The following is a 26,083-nucleotide window of genomic DNA, read 5'->3' on the forward strand; positions in this document are numbered from 1 at the left end:
GATACAGGAAAGTCAGTTAATCAAAGGAAGATTTAGGCTTATAATCTGAAAGGAAATATATTGAGGTCTTCCTGCTGGGTCAAGGAATATATTAGCTGTGGGCTGAAAGCACTGCTTAGTCAACCCTGCTTCCTGCCGTCATTCTTAGTAACAATGTGAAGAGGGAATTCCAAGAAAGTGCAACCTAGAGACAAGTGTTGGAAACTTGACTTGTTTGTATACTGTCTGGCCAGATGCAGCATGAGGCATGTGGAAGCTTTTGTTTTCCAGGAGGACGAATGTGCAGGTTGCACAGATGGAACCTTTAGGGGCACGCGGTACTTCACCTGTGCCCTGAAGAAGGCGCTGTTTGTTAAACTGAAGAGCTGCAGGCCTGACTCCAGGTTTGCATCGCTGCAGCCCGTCTCCAATCAGATTGAACGCTGTAACTCTTTAGGTATTTAGATGCTCTTCCTTTATTTGCCATCCCAAATGATACCAATTCTATTTTTTAAAAATATTTATTTATTTTAAAGTCAGAGTTACACAGAGAGAAGGAGAGGCAGAGAGAGAGAGAGAGAGAAAGAGAGAGAAAGAGAAAGAGAGAAAGAGAAAGAAAGAGAAAGAGAGAAAGAAAGAAAGAGAGAGAGAGTGTTCCATCCATTGGTTCACTCTCTAATTGGCTGCAAAGGCTGGAGCTGTGCCTATCTGAAGCCAGGAGCCAGGAGCTTCTTCAGGGTCTCCCATGTGGGTGCAGGAGCCCAAGGCCTTGGGCCATCTTCTACTCTTTCCCAGGCCATAGCAGAGAGCTGGATCGGAAGTGGAGCAGCTGGATCTTGAACTGGCGCCCATATGGGATGCCGGCACTGCAGGCAGCGACTTTACCAGCTACACCACTGCACCAGCCCCAGCACCAGTTCTAATCTCACACCACTTTGCATTAGGTGATGGTGGCTACATGATTACTTCATGTAAACAGAAGTTAGTTATTGTAAGAGGGGACATTTAAAAAAAATGTTAGTTTGGGAAAGTGGGACTTAAGTAAAAAACAGTGGGGATTACTTTTTACTACTGCCTACAGACATCTAATCTTCAGTAATAGAGAAAACAGAAGTTGAAATGTCACTATGTTTTTGGCACTGACTTCTCTGTCAGTATATTGCTTAAGAATATCAGTAAACATGTCCCATGAAGACATCGCTGTTGGCGCTGGGAGCTTCAGGTGGGTGGCGGGGGATGACGCTCCTCATCACTTGTCCGGGGCAGCAGGTCTCGCTGCTGTGCCTTCCTGGTTCTGGACTGTAATGGTGAGGTGTCTTGTGGGTTGAGCAGGTGTCAGCATGAAAGCCATCTTTGTGAAGGATGCTTTTCATTATGTTGAAACCATATTTTGAAATTTTTTATTTTTTCAGACTGGCAGCATCTTCAGGTATATGATAAAACATTTGGAAAACAAGTATTTTAGTGGCCATATGCTTTGTATGTTACTTAGTGTCATTTTTTTAAGTTGTAGAAGAAGTGAGGTTGAAAAATAGGATTTTCATAAGCCATGCTGAATAGCAGCCTACCAAAGCCTGCTGCAAAAGTTAAGAAATGGATTTTGCATCAAAATACCAAAAAATAGATTTTAAATGAATAAATATATGTGAGATAAATATTGTATAGTAATACTTTTTATTGTACATGCTGTAATGTAATAGTTTAAAATAATTCTTTCCCATTTCTTTTTCTTTCAGCATTTGGAGGCTACTTAAGTGAGGTAGTAGAAGAAAATACTCCACCAAAAATGGAGAAAGAAGGTTTAGAGATAATGATTGGAAAGAAGAAAGGTATCCAGGGCCATTACAATTCTTGTTACTTAGACTCCACCCTATTCTGGTAAGTTTGAAATTAATGCAGTGGGTACACATAGTCCCTTGGGGGCAGGGACTGTATGTGTGAATGAGTTTGTGTGTGGGTGCATGTGTACATGTGACAGAATATGCAAACTGTCTCTGGTCGACCGGAGTTCAGGAAAGAAAGGAAGATTTGCTCTGCGTAGTACTGTACTCTGTGGAAGCAGTTGAATGTTGTCTCATGTGCCTACATCCAAAAATGAATATAAAAAAGAATGCAGCGACTATTGAGTGAGGCGAATGCTAGCCTAAGTGGAAGGATGTGGGAAATCCTATGACTGAAGAGAATAAGTACAGACTGTCTGTGTACTTATCAAACATGCTTGCAATGAGCCGTTGGTGGATAGATAACGAATTTGTTGTAGGAGGCAAAGGCAATCATAACAATTACTGTATTTTAAAAAATTGGTTTCTGTGAAAATACTGTCACCTTTGTATATATAATTTTCTTCCAAAGTGGATCAACTTGGAATCTTTAGGCTTTGAATATTGAGCTCTGAGGCTTGTCCACTATCAGTTAGATTGAGTGTGGCCTGCCAGCTCTGTCCAGCTCTGTTGTAGCAACTGGGAAGATAATAGAAGATGTTACAGGACAAAGGTAGGGAGAATAGAACTGGTGGGCCGTTTTGTTGGCAGGATAGTTTCAGTCCCTCAGATGTATTGATAAAAAGAAGCTTTATAGCACTGAGATGCTGCTTAGATTTTTCTGGAAAAAAAAGTCTGTTTTTAGCTAGATGTTCTTTTTCTTTGATACCTGCAAGTTAATGCTGTTAGTCATTCACAAGTGATTTTAGCATTTAAGAAAAGTTAGATCTTTGCAAAGGACCTGGAGTGAGAGAAGTATGATATTGAATGTTGTTTGCCATGGGAAGAAGTTTCCAGCTTCCTTCTGTGTGGTCTGCAGCTTGATTCAGGTTTGTGACTCTAACTTTAGCAGGCAAGCTTGCTTTCTTAAAATACTGCAGGTAAGTTTACCTCCTTCAAAACTTTGCCTTTTCAGTATTAGCATTCCCTTTAGTCTGGAGGATCTCAGGCCCTGATGGTGGAGCCATGGAAATCTTCACAGGAATCTTGGTTTGTGAAACCTCTGGTCACAGAAACCATGCCTATTTATTTCATTTGTTCCCTGGTCTTTGCTTCTTTTCCTCTTCTTCTTTTTTTTTTTTTTCCTTGAAAGAATGTTTACAGTCTGAGGAAAAATACCCCCTTTGTTTTTCAGCTTGTTTGCTTTTAGTTCTGTTCTGGACACTGTGTTACTGAGACCCAAAGAAAAGAATGATGTCGAATATTATAGTGAAACGCAAGAGCTACTGAGGACAGAAATTGTTAATCCTCTGCGAATGTAAGTAGAAGATATATGTGTAGTAGAGTTATTTTGCTTTTATGTGATATGCTATTTTCTGTTTTTTTCATACAGTAATTATCCTCCGGTTTCATGTAATAAAACACTGGCCAAAGTTAGTTCTTTTGGTGAAATACTAATTTTTTTAAACTTTTGGCTCTTATATCTTCCTTTTCTTATTTAATACATTTAAATGTAGTCAATGACCGGCGCCGCAGCTCACTAGGCTAATCCTCTGCCTGCAGCGCCGGCACACCGGGTTCTAGTCCTGGTTGGGCCGACAGTTCTGTCCTGGTTGCTCTTCTTTCAGTCCAGCTCTATGCTGTGGCCCGGGAGTGCAGTGGAGTATGGCCCAAGTGCTTGGGCCCTGCACCCGCATGGGAGACCAGGAGAAGTACCTGGCTCCTGGCTTCGGATCGGCGCAGCGCGCTGGCCATAGTGGCCATTTAGGGAGTGAACCAACAGACCTTTCTCTCTGTCTTTTTCTCTCACTGTGTAACTCTGCCTGTCCAAAAAAAAAAAAAAAAAAAAAAGTGGTCAAAATGTAGAACATGTTGCTTTCTGTGTGGTTTAAAAAGTTTTGGTATACAGGTCAAGTGTGCTTTATCTGAAACACTCGGGATCAGACTCGTTTCAGATTTTGGAGTTCTTCAGACTTTGAAATATTTGTATAAACTTTACAGGTTGGTCATCCCTAATCTGAAAATCGAGATCCCAAATGTCCCCTTGAATCTTGAAGCAATTCAGATTTGGGCTTTCTGATTTGCGGGTGCTTAACCTGTGCTAGAATTTAGCAGTTGCAGGTAGGCTTAACAAAGCTGATCAACAGTACTTGGGGCTCATCTTTGGGAATAATTGATTCCAACTCTGCTACTGACAGTAATCATGCTTATTAGTTGAATTGGTGTAGTCTGGCTTCTTAAACTTAACTTTTCTACAAGAAAAGGGGCAGGTGAAATTTCTTACTGCTTTTATACTGGAAACAGATGAGATGTATTTTAGTAAGATGTTTATTGGTTAAAGGAATATATTTAGGCCTCCACATCCCTCCCTTAAAAAACTGATTCTGAGATGAACATTTGGCTGAGCATTATTTTTTAAAGATTTATTTTATTTATTTGAAAGACAGAGTTACAGAGAGAGGTAGAGACAGAGAGAGAGATCTTCCATCTGCTGGTTCACTCCCCAGATGGCTGCAACGGCCAGAGCTGTGCCGATCTGAAGCCAGGAGCCAGGAGCTTCTTCTGGGTCTCCCAGGCGGGTGCAGGGACCAAGGACATAGCCTATCTTCTACTGCTTTCCCAGGCCACAGCAGAAAGCTGGATTGGAAGAGAAGCAGCTGGGACTAGAACTGGCGCCCATATGGGATGCTGGTGCTTCAGGCCAGGGCTTTAACCCAGTGCACTACAATGCCAGCCCCCTGAGCATTTTTTTTTTTTTTTGAAGATTTATTTATTTATTTGAAAGGCAGAGTTACACAGAGAGAAGGAGAGACAGAGAGAGAGAGAGGTCTTCCATCTGCTGATTCACTCCCCAATTGGCTGCAACGGCCAGAGCTGTGCTGATCTGAAGCCAGGAGCTTCTTCCGGGTCTCCCATTGTTGGATGCAGGGGTCCGAGGACTTGGTCCATCTTCTACTGCTTTCCTAGGCCATAGCAGAGAGCTGGATGGAAGTAGAGCAGCTGGTACTTGAACCGGCACCTGTATGGGGTGCTAGCACTGCAGGCGGCGGCTTTACCTGCTATGCCACAGTGCCAGTCCGTTGAACTAGCATTTTTAAAAAGATTTATTTATTTATTTGAAGGTCAGAGTGGTAGAAAGAAAGAGGGACAGAAAGAAATCTTCCATCTACTGGTTCACTCCATAAATGGCTGCATCGGCCACGCCTGGACTAGGCTGAAGCCAGGGACCAGGAGCTTCATCTGGGACTCCTTTGTGGGAGGCAGGGGTCCAAGTACTTGGGCCAGCTTCTTTCTCAGGCACATTAGCAGGGAGGAGAAAAAAGAGAGAGAGAGGGAGTGAGGGAGTGGGGGGAGGTTTCATTTGCTGCTTCCCACTCCCCAAATGGCTTCACTAGCTGGGGCTGGGCCAAGCCAAAGCCAGGAGCCAGGAAGTCCATCCTGGTCTCTCATGTGGGTGGCAGCGTCCTAAGCACTTGGATCCTCCTCTGAGGCTTTCCCAGGTGCATTGGCAGGGAGCTGGATCAGGCAGCCCTGGGACACGGGATGTTAGCACTGCAAGTGACTTCAGGCCCTGTGCCACAACGTGAGCCCTTGCAGAAGCCTTCGATCTGTAGCAGCAGAATACTGTGCTGTCATGCGCATTCCCCGTGACCTGCTCCAGCACAGCCCTGGGAGAGTGAACTGTGTAAGGATAAATTTCCCTGCTTGTGTCTTTTGTTTCCTTAAATTCTGTAATGAATGCTGTGATATTCTCACTCTTTAAGGTGAGTTGGTTTTCACATTAATTATTTTGTCTTATGCAAAATTTTAAGCATACTTTTTCCCCCCTCAAATAATTGATACTAGAATAAGACAGATCAAGCCCAAAACTTTAAGGAAAGCTACACTCTTTTCCTCCTTCATCCTCGACAGACGTTCTTTGAATACTATTGCCCATCCCCGTCCACTGTCGGAATGCCCTGTTTGGATCAAGTTTACCACATCCACAGCCCTCAGGCCTGCTAGATCCGCATGTTTTATTTGGTCCTGAAGCCTCTGCTTTCCCCATTGCAAGCTGCTCTGGGCAGAGGCCCTGTCTCTCTCTCTACTCCAGTCGTATTCCCGATGGCTGGCAGCTAGGAGTGGTATGGAGGCAGCAGATGCTCAATGTAAGTTGGTTGCAGACAGCAAATAAGCGAATGACTGGTTAACATAAAAAGTGGATTGGCTGGTTCTGACCTGCTTTCCTGAAGCCCATCATGACCTCCATGTTTTCTTCTGAAGCCATTTTTCAGATTTAGAGTTTTGTCCAGGATTGACGTTAAACTGAATGTGGCCCAAATTCCTCCAAACCTGAGTGGAAATGTCCTAGTTATGCTTATTGCATTGCAGATTGTAGACTTGTTAATCGGTTCCCTTTTCCATTTAGGCTATTTTACCCTTCAATATTTATAAGGGCTCTCTCTCTCACAATTGTTGTATATTCCATTTTATAAAAGTAAATGCTTTCATTTCTTAAGCAAATCTTACTTAAAAAGTTAGCACAAACTTATAAAATGTTTTTGTCTTATATTAGTACTTTATTTTGAAGGTGAATAATAGTGTCCGGGATAATTCTGTTCCTACAGCTTTAATTTTTTCAAACCGCAAGAAGTCTGTAATTGCATCCTTCAAATAATTAACTAGCCTATTGATTTATGACATATTGGAGTTATACAAGAATGGTGTGATTATTAAGAAGTGTTATATAATTTAGTATATATGCCAATATCAGCTAATTAATAGTCTTTTACTAACACAGATATGGATATGTGTGTGCCACAAAAATTATGAAACTGAGGAAAATACTTGAAAAAGTTGAGGCTGCATCAGGATTTACCTCTGAAGAAAAAGGTGACTGTCTTTGTTTAAGGTTTATGCATTAAAAATACCTTGAAAGCATATTTGTATGCAAATTATTAGCTGACATGTGTGTCTTTTATTTTAAATTAGAAATTGATTCCTAAGTAATGTATAATTTTCTCCCCTTTTAAAATCAATTCTTGCCTCTTCTAAAAGTGATGAATAATGAACCCCTTAAAGAAGGGGCTAGTTTCTAATACGTGAGTGTGTAGACATAGCTCTGTCTGTAGCAGTGATTCTCTGAGCTGCTGCTCTCTCAGCAATGAAAGCATTTACATTTTCCTACTTACTTTTTCTTATTATAGAAGGAGAATTAAAAAGGCTAACGAGGATAAAGTTTATGCCCAGAGATCAGCGTTTTAATCTCTTCATGGCTTTACTCAGAGATTCAGCTCCTGGCTTTGAACTTGTTAGGAACCTTCTATACCAGCTGTACTGCTTACAGGCTGCATGATTATTTAAATAGAAAGGAAAACAAGGCATAGTACAGATTTTATTCTACATACCCTAAGCCCCCCCAGAGAAATTAAATTATTTTACTATATATAAATCATTATGCTCTTTGAAATGTGAAAAAATGATAATAAAATTGAGGCAATATTTCATTTTTTAGTTTTATTTTTATCATGTTTTTCTGAAAAAGTTCTTTATATCATAGCCTTTAGATGTCCCTTGTATTTCTCCTTTGTCAGGAAAACTTGAAAAGTATGCTTTTAACTGAAAGAATATTTAAGTGAATGGAGCAGAATTTGATATATGAACATGACTTATGAATTTGAAAATTGAATGTGATTTAAAAATTTTACGTGTGACTTATTTGATTTTTTAATTTTCTCCTAGATCCTGAAGAATTCTTAAATATCCTATTTCATCATATTTTAAGGGTAGAACCACTGTTAAAAATAAGGTAACTTTTAGATTGTTACAGAAGCATTGAAAAAAAAAAAAAAAAGACAGTCTTTGTTTCCAGGGCCATCAGTCAGCAGATGTGCTTTCCTTAGTGGTTATTTACCATTGTATTGGTTTAGGACTGCATGTGTCCTATAAATGCAATGATAAATGCAAAATTATATTAATCATTATGTGCTACAGAGTGCCTCCTTAACTTGAATAAGTCCAATGTAAATTTGTACTTTTAATTTTAACCCTAGTTATAAATATTGCAATTCATTTTCAAATGAAATTGTGTATATATGTAATTTAAATTAATAGGCCCTTTAAGAGAATCTCATTCTAATCTAATCACTATGAGAGCATTGTTTTTTGCCTACCTATCATTCAGAGAATTAATTGAGCCTTAAATTAGCTCTTTTGTTCTCAGCTCTAGAACTCAATCTTTTTTCCCCATGTGTTGAATAAAAACCTTGAGTTTAATGCAGTCATGTTCTTAGTGAGATGTTCTTTTATTTTTTAAAGATTTATTTATTTGAAAGACAAATTAGAGAGAGAGAGAGAGAGGTTTTCCATCCACTGGTTCACTCCCCAAATGGCTGCAATGAGAGAGAGAGAGAGAGAGGTTTTCCATCCACTGGTTCACTCCCCAAATGGCTGCAATGCTGGAGTTGGGCTGATCCGAAGCCAGGAGCCAGGAGCTTCTCTGGGTCTCCCATGCTGGTGCAGGGGCCCAAGGACCTGGGCCATCTTCTATTGCTTTCCCAGGCCACAGCAGAGGGCTAGAAAGGAAGTGGAGCAGCTGGGACGACTCCAGCTGGCGCCCATATGGGATGCTGGTACTGCAGGCTGGGCTTTACCCTCTATGCCCCAGCGCCGGCCCCTAAATGTGGTTGCACTTTCCATTTAGTGTGAATGTTCACAGTCAAAATGGTGAACCTTTTTGCATTTTGGTCTGGGTTTCTCTGCTGAGAATCTTGGTAATATACTTTTACTTCCCAGAAAGCTAATTATAGACAAGTACTCTTGCCTACTTCTGTCTTAGGTGATGTTGCTTATGTCGTTGTTGACTTGGTGAGTGAGAAGAAGGAAGTGGGGCCAGTGCCACATTATAGTTTCACATTGTTTGGGAAGTTTTAACAGATTAAGTCGTATAGGACACACAAACATCCAGGAGTATGTATGTATGTATTTATATTTATTTGAGAGGCAAAGAAATAGAAACCGATAGAGAACACACCCATCTGCTGGTTCACTCCTGAAATGGCCACAGTGGCTGGGAGCTGGGAACTCGAAGTCTCAGACATGGGTGCTGGAGTCGTCAGCAGTGCACACCAGAGCCTGCGTTAACAGGATGCTGGAGTCAGGCTGCAGAGGGGTGCGGGGCCCAGGTGCTCTTGATGCGGGCCACGGACGTATTAACCAGCTTCTTAGCCACCAGGCCAAGCACCCTCCCCATGGAGTGTGTATGTATTACCTGTTCAAAGATAGCAATAGCCATCTGTGTCCCTAGAAACATCCTGGAATTGTATAGAAACTATTAGAAGTAAGAGAAATGTTCGTAATTTGGCTATGGGAAAAAATAATCATGGAAAAATCAATAGCATTTCTATATATACTTTTAAGCAGATTGTAAAAAAGAGTAATTTCATACCACATGAAAATAGAAAATACTAAGAAATTCATTTTTCTGAGGTAGATTTTTAAGACATCTTAAACAGAGCTAAAAGATGTTTTGATTAGTTAAAACGATTGTGTCCTAGGTAGTAAGATTAAATACTTCAAAGATGTTATTTTTTTGCAGAATAGTTTGCATGTAAGCATTTAGATCTGAAATGATTTTTAGAATCCTCTACAAAATGAGTTGGGTGAAATTATTAAAGAATTTTTAAAAATAGTTCTATCATAAGCTATAGCAACAAAGAAATATACTTTAAAATAGAATGTGATACGGTACAAAATTAGAAATATGAGCCAGTGCTGCGGCTCACTAGGCTAATCCTCCGCCTTGCGGCGCCAGCACACCGGGTTCTAGTCCCAGTCGGGGCGCTGGATTCTGTCCCAGTTGCCCCTCTTCCAGGCCAGCTCTCTGCTGTGGCCAGGGAGTGCAGTGGAGGATGGCCCAAGTACTTGGGTCCTGCACCCCATGGGAGACCAGGATAAGTACCTGGCTCACCTGGCTCCTGCCATCGGATTAGTGCGGTGTGCCGGCTGCAGCGTGCCAGCCATTGGAGGGTGAACCGACGGCAAAAGGAAGACCTTTCTCTCTGTCTCTCTCTCTCACTGTCCACTGTGGGGAGCAATCCAGACTAGACTGAGTTACTGGAATTAAGACTTATTCTATGCATCTGCTCTCCCACAATATGGCGCTGGGAGAGAAGTAAACAGCTTCTGCACAGCTGCCTCCAGTTCAGCTAATAAACTGTAGGACTTGCTCCTGACTGGAGGAGAGCAGCGTACTCGGCGTGTGGGCAGCCGAGTTAGGATTGGCGGAGGAGGATTATAAAGGAGGAGAGAGACGGCATGCACCAGGAACATCTATGGGGAACATCTAAGGGGAACACCTGGGGAACACCTGGGGAACACCTGTGCAGCCCCCGAGAGAGCCGGCCGGCGGTGTGCCGCTCCCCTGCGGAAGTGGGGAATGTGGCCAGGGGGAACTGCCCTTCCACGGAGGTGGAAGGGATAGTAGCCAACCCAGGAAGAACCAGCAGCAAACCCGGGGAGGGCCGAGCAGACAGAAAGAACAGCGCAGGGTCCTGTGTCGCTCCTCCACGAAAACGGGGAGCGACAGTCCACTCTACCTGTCAAAAAAAAAAAAAAAAAAAAAAAAAAGAAAAGAAAAGAAAAGAAATATGGATAAATGGAACTGAACAGAAAGCTCTGAAGTAGAATTAGCTGTATGTAGTATTTCAGTATCTTGTAAGTCAGCCTCCAAACACAAGTCAAGAAGGAAAGATGTGTTAATGGATGAGGTAGGAAATCTAGCAGGCACTTTGGGAGAAAAAAAAGTTAATTTTGTTTCTCCTCTTAGAGAGATAAATTCCAGGTGCTTTAAACTGTTGTTTCCATCCTGGCTTTTTCCTAGCCAACTACCTAATGGATGTAATGCACTCCCAGTAATAACCTAGGTCGAACACCGCGCTGAGTCCCAGTGTGGGTTCGGAGGGACCACTTCTGAGTCTGAAAGCCTTGTGAAGTTGAAGGACCCTGGGAAGTTCTTTATCCCCTGAGGGCTATGCATCCCTTCAGACCCCAAATCCACCTCTTTATATTGAGAATTACCACTGAAGATCATGAAATAGGGGTGGGCTTTTGGCATAGAGGTGAAGACACTGCTTGGGATGCCCACATCACATATCGAGTACCTGGATTTGAGTCCTGGCTCCCTTCCTGGATCCCGCCTCCTTCTAATGTGCACCCTGGGAAGCAGCAGGTGATGGCTCAATTAATTAGACCCTTGCCACACACATCAGAGACCCAGATTGAATTCTGGGCTCCTGGCTTTGGCCTGGCCCAACCCTGGCTGTTGCAGGCATCTGGGGAGTGAACCAGCAGATGAGTGAACTCTGCCTCTCTGCCTTTCAAATAAATAATTTTTTTAAAAAAATTGTACAGTGGTATTTTGAGTTGGCCAGTTTTTTTCAGGTGTCTGTTCTCCCCTCAATTAACCTTTCTTCCTGACTGGGGGAGAGTCAGCTGATGCAACAGATAGGAAGATGAATACCTTAAAAATCTGAAGCAATCTCAAAAGAAACTGTTAGATGGGTATTATTAAATGATAGAAGAGACAGAAGCAGGACTGGATACCAGTAGAAGATGAAAGCAGATTTGATAATAAGCTAAATCAAGCAAGATTAGAATTTTCAGAAATGGAAAATATGCCCTGGGTAGGAGGGTGTGCCTTACTGGATACGCACAGCTGGAGAGAGAATTGCTCATTTGGAAGGTGGAGCTTAATAAAGTACCCGGGATGCAACCCAGAGGGATAAAGAATGGGAGACAAGAAAGAGGCTGAGACGTAGAAGGAGACCTTCGAGAGACTAGGGAAGAAGCAATGTTTCAAGCGATAATAGCTGAAGAATATTCAGAATTCTCGACAGACTTACATTCTAAGAATAATGCTGCACAAAATTCCTGAGCTGGAAGAACGAGTACAGAATTACCACTCAGAGACTTATAACAGGGTGTACTTCAGTAAGACAAAGCTGAATTTAGAATAAAGGAGTAGGATGCAAGAAACCAGGAAGAATCAAGAAATTGGGAAACTTGGGTATTTTAAGCCTTCTCATTTGAAAACCAATAATATGGGTGGTAATAAAAGTGACTATTTGTGTGTGCAGTGTTAAAGACAAGGTGATACTAAAGTGAGAACCACTCACCAAAAAGGGTGGTGATTGGAGGCAAAGTCTTCCAGGAAAATGGATACCTCAGCACCAAGAGGCGAAATGGGGCGTGTCCGATTGTGTTACTGAGTGCGCACTGTAGGACATGGTCTGAATGTCCTCACTACGTGGCTATTTCATGTCTGCATTATAGTCCACATTCTGGATGGCCCAGAATCCGGAAAGAATGTTAGTGGGTACTAATTATTGTCACAAAGAAATATAGACCAAAATTGTACAAATCCATGAATGTTTTTGTCATCTCTGTAGATGTCCATCCTTCTGCCCCAGTAGAAGATGTCCATCCAAATTGCACACTGTTCTTGTCCAGTAGCCCTTCCAAAACTTTGCTCATGAGGTCTGTGTAGTGGCTGTCCACCTCCCCAGCACTCTGCCCCAGTGTCACAACGCTGTTTGTCTGTCACATCCTCACTTCTGTTTCTGTGTCCCCCACCCGCTCCTGCCATCCTTGTAATTTCTACTTGTAACTACTCACTTCTACTCCTTTCTGCTTTGTTAGTCTTATTTGGTTCTTGTTAATTTTCTGTTGTTAAAATTTTTCTGCTTTTTGGCTTCCCAGAAAAATTCTGGCCTTTTGTAGTCATCAGCCTTTTGGTTGTCATCTGTTTTTATTTGTGTCAGCTCTCAAAAATCTCCTGCTTTGTTCCCAAAACGTTGTGTTTATTTTGGATAGTAAGTTGCCTTTGGAAGCTGGTCTCTGGATTTCTGAGATTTTGTTGTCAAATGATGTCACTATTCCCCCCCACCCCAATCTTGAAATCTAGATATAAACATTCTGAATCTATATTCAGAATGTACTCGGCTAAAAAGGTAAACAGTGAACTTAAAGCTTAATTATCCTTTTGGTAGAATTAGTCTGAAAGATGAGTGGCATTCAGCAGTAAAATATTTAGAAGGAAAATGCTCAATATAAGGGTGGCACTGTGGCCTATAGTAGGTTCTTTCTTGATATTTGTTGAATGAGTGAGTGGCCGTGGAAAGAGCGCACATTCTGTGGCAGAGAGGATAGAGCATGGCTGTCGGGATCCGTGGGCTGTCCACCCAGCTTGGCTTGGGCTCCTGGGAAGTCATGATCCTTCCCTAGGGCTCAGGGCCTCTGGTTTAGAACTGCAGAGTTTGTCTAGCAGTTTGTCTAAGGATGTCATATTCGGGCATGGGAGAATTTATTTCCCTGATTTTCAAGCATTAAATGCAAGTTACTGATTTCTAGATATGGACAGTGAGGTTGAACTAAGTGAATTTAGCTTCTGGTTGTTATTGTTCATGCAGTGCTTCTTTATTGGGCCTTACTAAAGGCCTTCAAAAAGTTTATGGAAACTTCATGTATCTTTTAATTCCATTTTCTCATGAACTTTTTGAAGCTTCCTTATATTCCATTACTCTGATCACTAAGATAATTTTTCAGTATGGAAACGAAAATAGGAAATTATTTATAAGGTTGTGTGCATAATGTCTTATGAATACATTTAAAGTACAGTTACTTATTTCATGTAAATCATTCTTTTCCCTCCATTGAGGGAAAGACACTCTATCAATTGCATGGCTTTGCTGTTCTCAGACACTGCTAGAACAAATTCACATTTCAATTTAATAAATGAGTTATATGTGTTTTTTTTTTTTTTCCTGCATGGTTTTAGATCGGCAGGTCAAAAAGTACAAGATTGCTACTTCTATCAAATTTTTATGGAAAAAAATGAGAAGGTTGGAGTCCCTACAATTCAGCAGCTGTTAGAATGGTCTTTCATCAACAGTAACCTGAAGTTTGCAGAGGTTGGTGGTGCTTGTTCATTGTATTTTATGTGAAAGTCCTTAGGATTCTTACTACCACTGGTAGGTTCAATAGCTATTGATTTTAGCCAGCTGAGAACAGTTTGAAACATAAACTGTTAAGAAAACACACAATTTTAAAAATGTACAATGTTTCAACTGTGTCCTTACAGAAAATGCCTTAGAATCAAGATTGAACTATTTGGATTTTTGGTGCCAAAGAAAACACAAAGCCAATTTGTAACTTGAATAAGTTTTAAATAGTTTAAAGCAAATAGGAAGATTTATATTTTTTTAAATAATGTTACCCAAGTTTATATTATCCAAATATATCAAAAGAGAATATTTATTTTTCCCCTTCCTTAAGAAACTAATTATCAAAAAATTAATTTCTATTGGTTTGTTTATGAACAGACAATAAATTATTTTTCTTTTGAAGTCTACTGATTCTGTTTTAGTACCTTCATGATTTTAAGGTATAGACTTAGTGATTTATTTTTATTGTTTGTTTTATTCATTTCTGAGGAGATATCTCAGGGAACGTTTGTTACTCACTTGTTAGAACATAACAAATCAGAGTCCTTCTGTGATGGTGGTTTTGTTTTTGTATTTGCAAGGACGATTTTTACAAAACTTTTATGAAGTATTTATATAAACTCATCATGAAAACCAGCCATTCTATTATTGGTTTCTGTGAGTGACGTGCTCCCTGGCTCACTGGAGACCTGTGACTTGCTGGCGTCCGTGTCCACATGAACATTCCATGTTCACTGTGGGTCCTTTTGGACAGGCTGCCCCCGTATCCCTGAAAATCACCGCTCGGCCAGACAGCCATGACTGTCTCAGTTTCATAAGAAAAACTTCTGAGCACTGTGGTTCTAAAAGTCTGTACCTTCGTTTTAGGCACCATCATGTCTGATTATTCAGATGCCTCGGTTTGGAAAAGACTTTAAACTATTTAAAAAAATTTTTCCTTCTCTGGAATTAAATATAACGGATTTACTTGAAGACAGTAAGTATACAATTTTTCAGTTTTTTTGTTTATTTGTATAAAGAAATAGTCTGTCACATTGTATGCATCAGGTGTAAGTAAGAGCAACTGGAGAGATGCCTGTTTTCTTGATTTATTTTTAATTACTACAGTGACTGTGCATATGTAAGGGACCCAGTAGGTCTGCAAGGCAGTTCTGTGTCTGAAGAACTGGAAGCATTAAGTCAGTAATTTTAATTCTGGGAATTTAGTCTTAGAAAATGTTCAGCTATGGAAAGAAGTACATGATTAAAAAATTAGAAACAACATGAACATTAATAAGATGGGACTAGTTAAATTAGTTGTGTGTCTCTGTAATGAAACTGTTGCCAATAAAATTTATGTTTATGAAATCCAGTGTATGAAAATGATGATTTAACTTTAAATGAAAAGGTAAGTACCAGAGGACTCTAATATGTGTATACATATGCATAATTATGTAAATTTTCAGTTCTAAAACCATTAGACAAATTTCACAATCATTGACAGTGGTTATCTTCTGCTAACTGAAATTGTAGATGCTTTCAGTTTCTTCTTTGTACTGTTTTATATCTTCGAATTTTTATGAATGAGAATTTTTTAATCAGAGGGTGAAATGCTCTAGAATATGTTAGTTTAAAAGAATTGTTATCTGGTCACAGAAAATGTCTCTAAAGATAATCTGAATCTAAAAAAACTTCAACTTGAAGTTTATGAGGCTGGAGGAGGGATAGTCTGTCCTGAAGCCACTCTTGTTACCCTTAAAGCATAAGTTTTCGGGGTGGGTGTTTGGCCTCGTGGGTGACGCCTGCTGGGTTCAGTACTGCCCCTGGCTCCTGACTCCAGCGTCCTGGGAAGCAGCAGTGATGACTCGGTAACTGGGTTGCTGCCACCCGTGTGGTGGACCTGGATTGAGATCCTGGCTCCTACTTGGGCCTCAGCCCGGCCTTGGCCATTGTGGTCATTTAGGGAGTGAACCAGCAGGAGGTAGCTGTTTCTGAGTCTCTGCCTTTCAAATAATAATAATAATGATAAAACATAACTTTTAAATCTTGTAATGAAAGAATGTGTTTTTAATAGGCTCCTTAACTGCTCTCCTTCCACTACCGTTTCAGCTCCCAGGCAGTGCCGAATCTGTGGGGGACTTGCAATGTATGAGTGTAGAGAATGCTATGACGACCCGGACATCTCGGCTGGGAAAATCAAGCAGTTTTGTAAAACCTGCAACACCCAGGTGGGTTTGCCTTCACTTAAAGGAGGGCCTCTTGGAGCCGGCGCCGCGGCTCACTAGGCTAATCCTCCGCCTAGCGGCGCCGGCACACCGGGTTCTAGTCCCGGTTGGGGCACCGAATTCTGTCCCGGTTGCCCCTCTTCCAGGCCAGCTCTCTGCTGTGGCCAGGGAGTGCAGTGGAGGATGGCCCAGGTGCTTGGGCCCTGCACCCCATGGGAGACCAGGAAAAGCACCTGGCTCCTGGCTCCTGCCATCGGATCAGCGCGGTGTGCCGGCCGCAGCGCGCTGGCCGCGGCAGCCATTGGAGGGTGAACCAACGGCAAAGGAAGACCTTTCTCTCTGTCTCTCTCTCTCTCACTATCCACTCTGCCTGTCAAAAAATTAAAAAAAAAAAAAAAAAAAAAAAAAAAAAAAAAAAAAAAAAGGAGGGCCTCTGGTTGAATGCTAAGTTGTTTGTAGTTCATGGCAGATTTCACGTTTTTGAACTCTTTTAAAATTGTAATGAACTTTTTAAAAATCCACAATAAAACACTCTTTCCATACCCCGTCTGACTGTTGAATTGGTAGGGTCTGTGAGATGCTTAGTAGTTAGTTGCAGTTTATGAGGGAGGTAGTAGGTAGGAGGAAGTGGAGTTGTTCACGTGAAACCCCAAGTTTAGCTCATTCCTGACATTCTCGTCTCATCCACTTTAGGTCCACCTTCATCCCAAGAGGCTGAACCATAAATACAACCCAGTGTCGCTCCCCAAAGATTTACCGGACTGGGACTGGAGGCATGGCTGCATCCCCTGCCAGAAGATGGAGTTGTTTGCTGTCCTCTGCATAGAAACCAGCCATTACGTTGCTTTTGTGAAGTACGGCAAGGACGACTCGGCCTGGCTCTTCTTCGACAGCATGGCTGACCGCGATGGTATGCGGAGGCCTGCTCTGCACGCGGCCACCTTTGTGTACAGTGCAGTGGCCACCTCCAGGGACGAGACAGTGAGAACATCCACTCAGAAGTATCCTGGTGACAGTGTCAGATCTTGAAAGTGCACAAAGTAACCCAAATGCAGTCCCAGACTAAGGAATAGTATTGTGATGTTTAGACATGCACACACACGCACGCATGCACGCACAAACCAAATGCATTCCCAGACTAAGGAATAGTAATGTGATGTTTAGACACACACACACACACACACACACGCATGCACACACGCACACACACACTTGTGTAAAGGATCCCGACATTCTTATTTTGGGGCTGAGGGATTTTACTTTCAGGCTCTTGTCAGTCTTGCGTGAACCACAACAGCACGTACATGCCGGGCTCTCAGAGTCATTCTGCCTATGTCCTGGCGAGATGGGGTTATCCTGGTGCTTCCCTTGTTAAAGCTGAGGTTGTGAGACGGGTATCTGGTGTGAGTGTAGGCTGCTGCTTGGGATGCCGCCATCCCATGTCGAGTGCCTGGTTCAGGTCTCAGCTCCACTCCTGAGTCCAGCTTCCCGCTTGTGCAGACCTTGGATGTGTGATGGCTCAAGCAGCTGGGGCCTTGCCACCTATGTGGGAGGCCTGGGCTGGGTTCCTGGCTCCCAGCTTTGTAAGGCCCAGTCCTGGCTGCTGTGGGCATTTGGGAAGCAAACGAGCAGATGGGAGCTTTCAGTCTCTGTCTCTGCCAGCCCCCCATTTCTCTCTCTCTGCCTTTCATATAAAAATAATTTTTTTAATAAAATTATTTTATTTATTTGAAACACAGAGTTACAGAGAGAGGTAGAGCCAGAAAGAGAGAGAGAGAGGTCTTCCATCCACTGGTTCACTCCCCAAATGACTGCAACAGCCAGAGCTGAGCTGATCCAAAGCCAGGAGCTTCCTCCGGGTCTCCCATGCTAGTGCAGGGGCCCAAGCACTTGGGCCATCTTCTACTGCTTTCCCGGGCCATAGCAGAGAGCTGGATCAGAAGTGGAGCAGCTGGGACTCAAACTGGCGTCCATATGGGATGCCAGCGCTGCAGGCTGGGGCTTTAACCCACTGTGCCACAGCACCAGCCCCATAAAAATAATGAATTTTTAAAAATCTAAAAAAGAAAGCTGAGATTGAAGGTGTCTAAGGTTATGCAGTTGATATTCAGCTCTGTCTTTGCAATCCTGGTGCCTACGTTTTATACAAAACTGTGTTGTCTTCCAAATGACAAAAGCTAAGAACAGAAGGAAACATCCTCTTTGGGAAACTAAGCCTGTTTTGCATTTAGTGTGTTTCTTCCTGAGGTGGGGAATGTAGTAGTGCACTTTATAGGCCGTTTTCTAGGATGCTTGGTCATTATTTAATGAATGCTGAATAAGCACCAGGGCTCCAGTGGACTGTAGGAATGACATGGTTGTCCGAACAGCTACACCTCTGCCTCTCTGGAGTTCTCAGGTTCTGACCAGCTGTAGGCCAGGTCTTAACTTCCCGTTCTCTTCTTCTAACGCCCGTTTTTCCTTTAGCCACTTCCTCTAGTCCCAGCTTCCAGAGTCTTCTGCTCTGGGCCTCTGAGCACCTGAGATAGTGGTGACCTCTTGAGCAGAGGCCTGTACACTCGACCTAGAACTCTCTGCTCTCATGAAGTTGCTGGGAGAGCTACACCACCAGGGCCTTTCCTGGAATCCCTAAGACCACCCACTAGAGCGTCATCATAATCTGTTGAGATCTACAACACACTGGGCTTGAGGTGTGCACATGCTTTTAAAAGGGAGATATCGAGGCTGAGGTTGTGGGGCAGTGGGTTAAGCTGCTGCCTGCAATACCAGAATCCCATATGGGAGCTGGTTTAAGTCCTGGCTGCTCCATTTCCAATCCAGCTCCCTGCTAATGAGCCTGGGAAAAGTAGCAGAATATGGCCCACATGCTTGGGCCCCTGTACCCATATGGGAGACCCAATTGAAGCTCCTGACTTGGGCCTGGCCCAGCCTTGACTGTTGCAGCCATTTAGGGAGTGAACCAACAGATAGAAGATTCTTTCTCTCTCAGTCTCTCCCTCTCTCCCTGTAACTCTGACTTTCAAATAAAAATAAACAAATACATCTTTTTTAAAAAGGAAGGAAAATATAATAGTGTTCACTTGAAAATTTATTTTTTCATTACTATTTATTTGAGAGACAGATACATATAGAGAGATCTCGCATCTGCTGGTTTACTCCCTAAATGGCCATAGCAGTCAGGGCTGGGCCAGGCCACAGCTGGGAGCCAGGAGCTCAGTCTAGGTCTCCCGCGACAGGGAAGCAATCACTTGAGCCATCTCCACTGCCTGCCAGGGTCCATACTGGCCGGAAGCCAGCGTCAGGAGCTGGGAGTTGAACCCAGGCACTCTGAGGTGGGATGCACATGTCTTCACTGTTGGGCTAAGCAGCGTATTTCCATATGGCATTATTCCCTAAGTGAGTGTACAGACGCCTGGTCCGAGGTTTTGGGGCTTCATTCAGGATGTGTTTTCTTTTACAAGTTTTGTTCACTGTTGGTTCCAGAATCCTACAAGGAACCAAGAAGTGAGAAGTTAAAATGAAGTGTCTTTGGGGTCCTGAAAGTGAGCCTGCACTCAGTTACAGGACAGGGGCGTGGGTTTGGTGGGGCAGGACAGCTGGAGGGCACAGAACTTTGCCGCCCTAAGAGTCCTTCGTCTTTGTTCCAGGGGGTCAGAATGGCTTCAACATTCCTCAGGTCACCCCCTGCCCGGAAGTCGGAGAATACTTGAAGATGTCTCTGGAGGACCTGCATTCCTTGGACTCGAGAAGAATCCAGGGCTGTGCGCGAAGGCTTCTGTGTGACGCCTACATGTGCATGTACCAGAGTCCCACCATGAGCCTGTACAAGTGACTGCCCAGGGGAAGACCCCGAGCACACGCTGCACGCCGCATCTGCCCGGAGCTGGCCCTTGTGCTGAGCGTCCATTGCCGGCAATGGATGTCCGCGTGGTGGTGACCCCTCCGAACGGGATTCCTGCGTTCCAAAACACATTGCTTTTGTGTTACTGAAGTATTTAATAAGAAGCATTTTGCACTCTAGAAAGTATGTTTGTGTTGGTTTTTTAAGAAGTCTAAATGAAGTTATTAATACCTGAAGCTTTAAGTTAAGTGCATTGATCATATGATATTTTTGGAAGCATACAATTTTAATTGTGACAGTTTCCAACCTCTTTAGTCCATTGAGAATGTAAATAAATGTGTCTTCTTTATGGACCAACAATATGAAATCATTTTTCCTTTGCAGCTAACGGTTGCCTGGAGGGAGAAATAATTTGATTTTATTCAGAGTCTAACTTTCAGTCAAATTATTCACGATGTGCTGAGTTTGATTTGTTAATTCTTTCCTAGATAGTGCTGGCCCCTGCATGTCTGCAGCCTGCTGACTTTCTGTGTTTCTGCAATTGTGGTCAGGAAATACTTAGATTCCCCTCCTGGTGTGCTGTGTTCTCTTTGTCCTGGTTTTGAGATAAGTGAGTGCTTCTGTCCTAACATGTCCCTTTCTGATGTAACTTTCCTGGAGGATGGGGGTGCGTGGCAGGTGGAGTTCTTGGGTCCGTGCGTGTGTGCGGTGACTGGCTGCTCTCAGCATTTCTGATTTCAAGGCTCCATGTCAGGCAGTTGGGCTCAGCACCCCTTATGAAAAGACTGGAGCAATAAGCAAATATTATGTTCCTAAACAAATAGTCCATAACAATTAATTCGGTGTATAGAGTGACATATTAAGATTTTCCTGAAAGATGTGCTGGATTTTTGAAACCTGTGCAGAACTGAAGTTGGGTCAGCTGGCCACTACCTTTACTAGAATCAGTTTGGATTCATCTGAGATCATGGCCCTTAAGAATCGGATATTTTATTGAAATGCTGGTAGCAGCTTCATCCTCCTTCATATTAATCGAGTAGAAAATGATCGCTTCCCTCGTGTGTGCGTAGGGCGTGGAGCAGAACCGTAGACTATCAGTGTCAGTGCTGTGCGATGTTGATTCTCTGGGTGTTGTTTTGTGCTGTTGTCGTCTTTCTGGACTGAATTCCTGAACTTGCAGAAAGACAGATAAAGTGTCATGTGCACCTGGCATACGACTTCCTGAAATCGGGAATGTCAACAAAGGCGGAAAGAATCTTCACAAACCCTGCAATTAGTGTTTTAGAGGTACTTTTACTCTTTGGTTTTATCAGTCCATTTTACTAATATTTATTAGCTTATGAATCATAATGAGGTACCAGAACTCACCTTGTGATTTTTCCAGTTTTACAGTGTAAGAGTGCATACAGTTCACAAGGGTTTGTGCTGTGACGTGCTTCGGTTGGGGTGGTGAGGGGATAATGGGACGGGGGTTGAGGCTGAGGAACCGTCTGGAAGTCCGCATGTAATATGTATTGAATAAAGCACAGGCTGAGTGAGTCCTCAATGTGATTTTAAGAGATTGGAGGAATGAGTAGGAGTCTAAGTACAGGTTTAACATTAGAGGAAGGAAGAGACAGCTCTCCTTCTTTCCAGAAATGGCAACAGGACAGCCTGAGGCCGCCCTGCCCTTCCCGGAGACTTGAACCGACTGTGCGGGTGTGTGCGTGGTTTCCGAGGTCCGTCACAACTTCTGATGCCATTGCAGGTGGGGCTTTCTGCCCTGACTTTACTGGGAGCAGAGAGCACTCAGTGGAGGGTGCCAAGGGCCAGCTCTGGGACTTCCTTCCCTTGCTCCTGAGTGCCACAGGCCAGCCAGGAACCTCCTCACCCCAGCTGGCCCTCCCAGACCCCTCTGGGTGGCCCCCATTGTTCCTGCAGAGCCTCGTTTGTCAGGTGGGGTGTTGTCAGGCCCAGGCTGCGTGGCACAGGTGGACACTGTCCCTGCCAGTTGATTTCTTTTTCGGCCTTAAATTTTCTTTAGTATTTTCCTGTTGGGTTTTTAAATGTTTTGGTTATTTTTTTCTCCTTATATCTAGAATCAAGATGACAGTATAGTAGAATTGTCTTATTTATATCTTGGTTCATGATTCATAGCTACAAATGGATAATATCACAAGACATGTTTCCCCTGCTCCATACACGTGTGTATGTGTTTATATATATATAGATATATGGGGAGAGAGAGAGAGAGAGAGAGAGAGAGGAAAAACCACGTTGTACTGTAGAGACTAGATATGTCCAGTTCCTCACTATCAGCTTTATAAAGGAGTTTGACCCACCCATAAAAGAATGTTTTATAAGACTGGGAAAACATGTTGAAAACCAAGACAAACAGTAATCGGTATAGTTTGTTACAGTTGTTAAGGTTTTCTTCTGAGAATAGTTGAGGATTTTTATAGTTTCTATTTGCCAAATGTTATAGGTAAAAGGCCAGGTTCTTCCTGTTCCTCCTTTTTTTTTTTTTTCCATTTAATTTGAGAACAAGGAGGGAGAGTTTAATAACTGATATAACGCCACCCCAATACCTGGTTTATTGTCATAAACTCAGGCACTTCCCGGCCCTTTGTGGGAGCTCAGTGTCCAGATAGATAATTTTGCATCTACGCGGATGATCATGGGTGGAGATGTGAGGGGAGAATACAGTATCCATCCTCAGCTGAGTGGCGCCAGCCAACGATGTCCACTGTGTGTGTGCTGGGTGCCTAGGAGTGTGTCGGGGGGACAGGAGACATGGCCTCTGCCCTCACTCAACAGCAGGACACTGACCCCTTGCTTTACTGGAGTGTGGCGGCAGCAGGTCTGGAGGAAGCTGTGGGAGGCTGTGGAGCTGACAGAACAGTGGGGGCTGGGGAGCCCGAGACCTGGGTCTGGCCCTGTGTTTGTCTCCTGTTCTGCAGCCTTAGGCAGCATCTTGACTTCCTGGGCTTTCCTTTCCTCCTCTGTGTAACAAGGGAGTTGGACTATTGAACTGAATAGAGGGAAGAATGCGAATTCCTGGGCCTCCATCCTTGGCTGGTGAATCTAACTGTTCCTGCAGGCACCTGGGGACTGTTAGTGCAAAGCTCACTTAATGTGAAAGGCAGAGAGAGAGACAGAGAGAGAGAGAGAAAAAGAATATCTTCTATCTGCTGGTTTACTCCCCAAATGGCCACAGTGGCCAGAGCTGTGCCTATCTGAAACCAGGAGCCAGGAGCTTCTTCCAGGTCTCCCACACGGGTGCAGGGGCTCAAGCACTTGGGCCATCTTCTTCTGCTTTCCCAGGCCATAGCAGAGAGCTGGTTTGGAAGTGGAACAGCCAGGACTTGAACCAGCACCCATATGGGATGCCAGCGCTGCAGGTGGCGGCTTATCCGCACAACTCTGGCCCCATGTTATTGTGTTAATCATTCCACATAACTGGGCGATTGGCTGGTTCTCACATTGTTTATCTGTGTGCACGTGTGGATTTATGTGGGAGATGCATCTTAGTAAATAGACCTGAGCCTGCTGCTCCGTAGCAGTGTCTGGAGCACAGGTACATCCTAAGAGGATATTTATTTGAACACTTTCCTTCCAATTTGATTTCATTAGGGGAAATTGAGGCTGTAGGAGCCAAATAAATAGAAAAAATTCTCATGCAAAGTTAAAGGGAAAATATCCCATAATTGTCATTTGCTACTTTACGATGAAAATTTAAAAATGATATGGGAGAATTTTCCTCTGGGGTGGCAGGCTTCTCATCATAAAGGGTATCCTTGGGAAAGTCACCAGTCCAGTGGTGTGCTATGAAAAAGAAGGGCTTGTTCTCTTGGGGTTGGTGACATGAACAATGCATCCACAACTCTCTCATTTATTTATTTTTTTTAAGATTTATTTATTCCTTTGAAAGAGTCACAGAGAGGCAGAGAGAGAGGGAGAGGTCTTCCATCTGCTCGCTCATTCCCCCCAATGGCTGGAGCCAGGAGCTTCCTCTGGGTCTCCCGTGTGGGTGTAGGGGCCCAAGGACTTGGGCTATCTTTCATTGTCTTCCCAGGCCATAGCAGAGAGCTGGATGGGAAGTGGAGCAGCTGAGACTTGAACTGGCGCCCATATGGGATGCCAGCACTGCAGGTGGAGGCTTTACTTGCTATGCCACAGCGCCAGCCCCCATAACTCTCTTATGATGATTATTTTTGTTATGTATTTGAAAGGCAGTGTGACAGAGGTATAAGGGGTGGGGGTTTGGGATATAGGGAGAGAGACAGGGAGAGGTATCTTTCCTCTTCTGATTCACTCTCTAAAAGCCTGCAACAGCCACGGCTGGGCCAGGCCAAAGCCACAAGCCAGGCACTCCACTTGGGTCTTCCACATGGTTGGCAGGAACCCAAGGACTTGGGCCGTTATCTGATGCCTCCCAGGAGCGTTCTCGGGGAGCTGGATTGGAAGTGGAGGTGGGACTTGATCCCAGGCACTTCCATACAACATGGGTGTCCCAAACAGTGGCTTGACCTGTTGCATCACAGTGCCCCCACACCAAGTTCTCCCTCGATGCAAAGAATACTTGAGTTCTCCAAAGCAAGTAGTGCGTGGAAGAGAAGAGGGGACGTTAAAATGGAAACTAGTGTGCAAGAGAGGCTGGGGGAACAAAGGTGTGAGCCGAGCCCGCTCGTGCGGGTGTGTGTGGGGCCGTGTGGACCAGGGTGCTCTCTCTCAGGCCCTTATACCGTGGTCCTGCGGGAGTGCGCGCTGGCCTTGTCTGTTCTCCTTTGAGACAGCTTTCTGGAGGAAGACTTCTCAGCTTACTCTAGACCCTGGAGCAGCTGAACGGTTTCTCTGGTGTCAGAAGGCAGTGGGACCGGTATCAACAGATGTGGCCGAGGACAGTGAGAAAGCGTCCTCTTTGAGTCCTAGTCAGCAGCACTGTTGGTAGCCAGGCTGCTCCAGAACCCCGTGGCCCTTCCCAGCCCTCTGTCTTGGCAGTGAGGGTGATCCTGTGTCACCACACTCTCATTGCTGGGCAACACAGAGGTCAGGGAGGAGGGCCAGCCCCGCGGCTTCCAGCCTAACCCTCCTGGACCCGGAACCCCGGCCGCTTCCACTGTGCAGGGATCCTGGAGTGCTTGTGCTGGAGGCTCAGCTGTTCTGGGTGGTATTTGATAAAAGGACCTGGTACTGAGGGCCCGGCATCACAGACATTTCTGTTAGGAGACAGCCACGTTGGCGACTTCCCAGGGAAGTCGAGCTGTATGGAGGAGCTCGGTGCAGAGGAGCGCATTTTGTACCGAGTTTCCCACTCCTGGTATCGCGGTGAACATTTAAAAATTTTTTTTTGCCTGAAGAGCATCCTGTATTTATGAAAACATTCTCAATACACCACAGAAAATATCCCTTTACTATCAGATTGCTCTGATTTAGCCTTAATTTTGTTAAATTTTTTAGAGATGAATGAAATGCTGCTGTGGAGAGAAATGTACTCTGTACTATTTCTTGTGTCATTAAAATGAGATTTTTATGGTTCCTTTTCCTCGATTTCTTTGGGGAAGGGGTTATGGGGAAGCCGGGGTTGGGTCTCTACAGCTTCGCGAGCACAAGTGTTTGCTGTGGGAAACTGTCCCTAGGGCACCTGTGTCTTCATCAGTCCCCTGCCCTCGTTACAGTCGCTTCAGAAAACCTTGCATCGGTGTCTCGGCTCAGGCGGGCGTCCATGGCACCCCGTGGTTCTGCGTGGTTTCGCCATGGAGCTTGGGGTTTCCCAGTGAAGCTGCGCTGCTCCCCCAGTGTCTCAGCTGCGCCCACAGGAAGCTGCTCCTGTCTGCCTCCCGTGGCCAGCTGGAAGCCTGGCACAGAGCCGTGCGTGCGCTGCAGGGCAGTGGGTCCTGGCGCCACCAGCGCGTTGCATCTCCGTGACCCTGCGTGCACTGACATGCGTCCTATTCTCTCAGGTCTCAGGTAGGACAAACGCTCCCCAGAAGCAACGTGGCGTTCCAGGTAGCACAGCTGGGATGGTCTGAGCTGCTAAAACTGGTAGTAATAATACATTCAAGAATGTATCCAAAAAATCCACCAAACCCACAGCTGAGTGAGCTCGTGGAGAGCCACGCGTGCCGTTTGCACGCCAGTCGGGTTGTCCTTGCAGGTTCCAGGGGAGCTTGCCTGGGT

The 26,083-nt window shown here is 44.1% G+C and overlaps 1 protein-coding gene across 20 annotated transcripts in view; it reads left to right on the forward strand.

The window, feature by feature from the left end:
• CYLD (CYLD lysine 63 deubiquitinase) overlaps positions 1–20,284 on the forward strand; it is a 64,170-nt gene extending 43,886 nt beyond the window's left edge. For all 20 annotated transcript variants that reach the window (XM_089318851.1, XM_089318849.1, XM_089318854.1 and 17 more), the window contains 10 exons: positions 271–436; positions 1,716–1,857; positions 3,094–3,216; positions 6,679–6,770; positions 7,620–7,686; positions 13,714–13,846; positions 14,747–14,855; positions 15,968–16,086; positions 16,777–16,993; positions 19,731–20,284. In XM_089318851.1, the coding sequence (XP_089174977.1) occupies positions 271–436; positions 1,716–1,857; positions 3,094–3,216; positions 6,679–6,770; positions 7,620–7,686; positions 13,714–13,846; positions 14,747–14,855; positions 15,968–16,086; positions 16,777–16,993; positions 19,731–19,915 (1,353 nt within the window). In that variant the 3' untranslated portion in view covers positions 19,916–20,284. The remainder of the gene's footprint in view (positions 1–270; positions 437–1,715; positions 1,858–3,093; positions 3,217–6,678; positions 6,771–7,619; positions 7,687–13,713; positions 13,847–14,746; positions 14,856–15,967; positions 16,087–16,776; positions 16,994–19,730) is intronic.
• The last annotated feature ends 5,799 nt before the right edge of the window (positions 20,285–26,083 follow it).

This window comes from Oryctolagus cuniculus, chromosome 18 (assembly GCF_051225735.1).
Source record: "Oryctolagus cuniculus isolate XC-2025 breed Fujian yellow rabbit chromosome 18, ASM5122573v1, whole genome shotgun sequence".
In the NCBI taxonomy this organism is placed as follows: Eukaryota; Metazoa; Chordata; class Mammalia; order Lagomorpha; family Leporidae; genus Oryctolagus; species Oryctolagus cuniculus.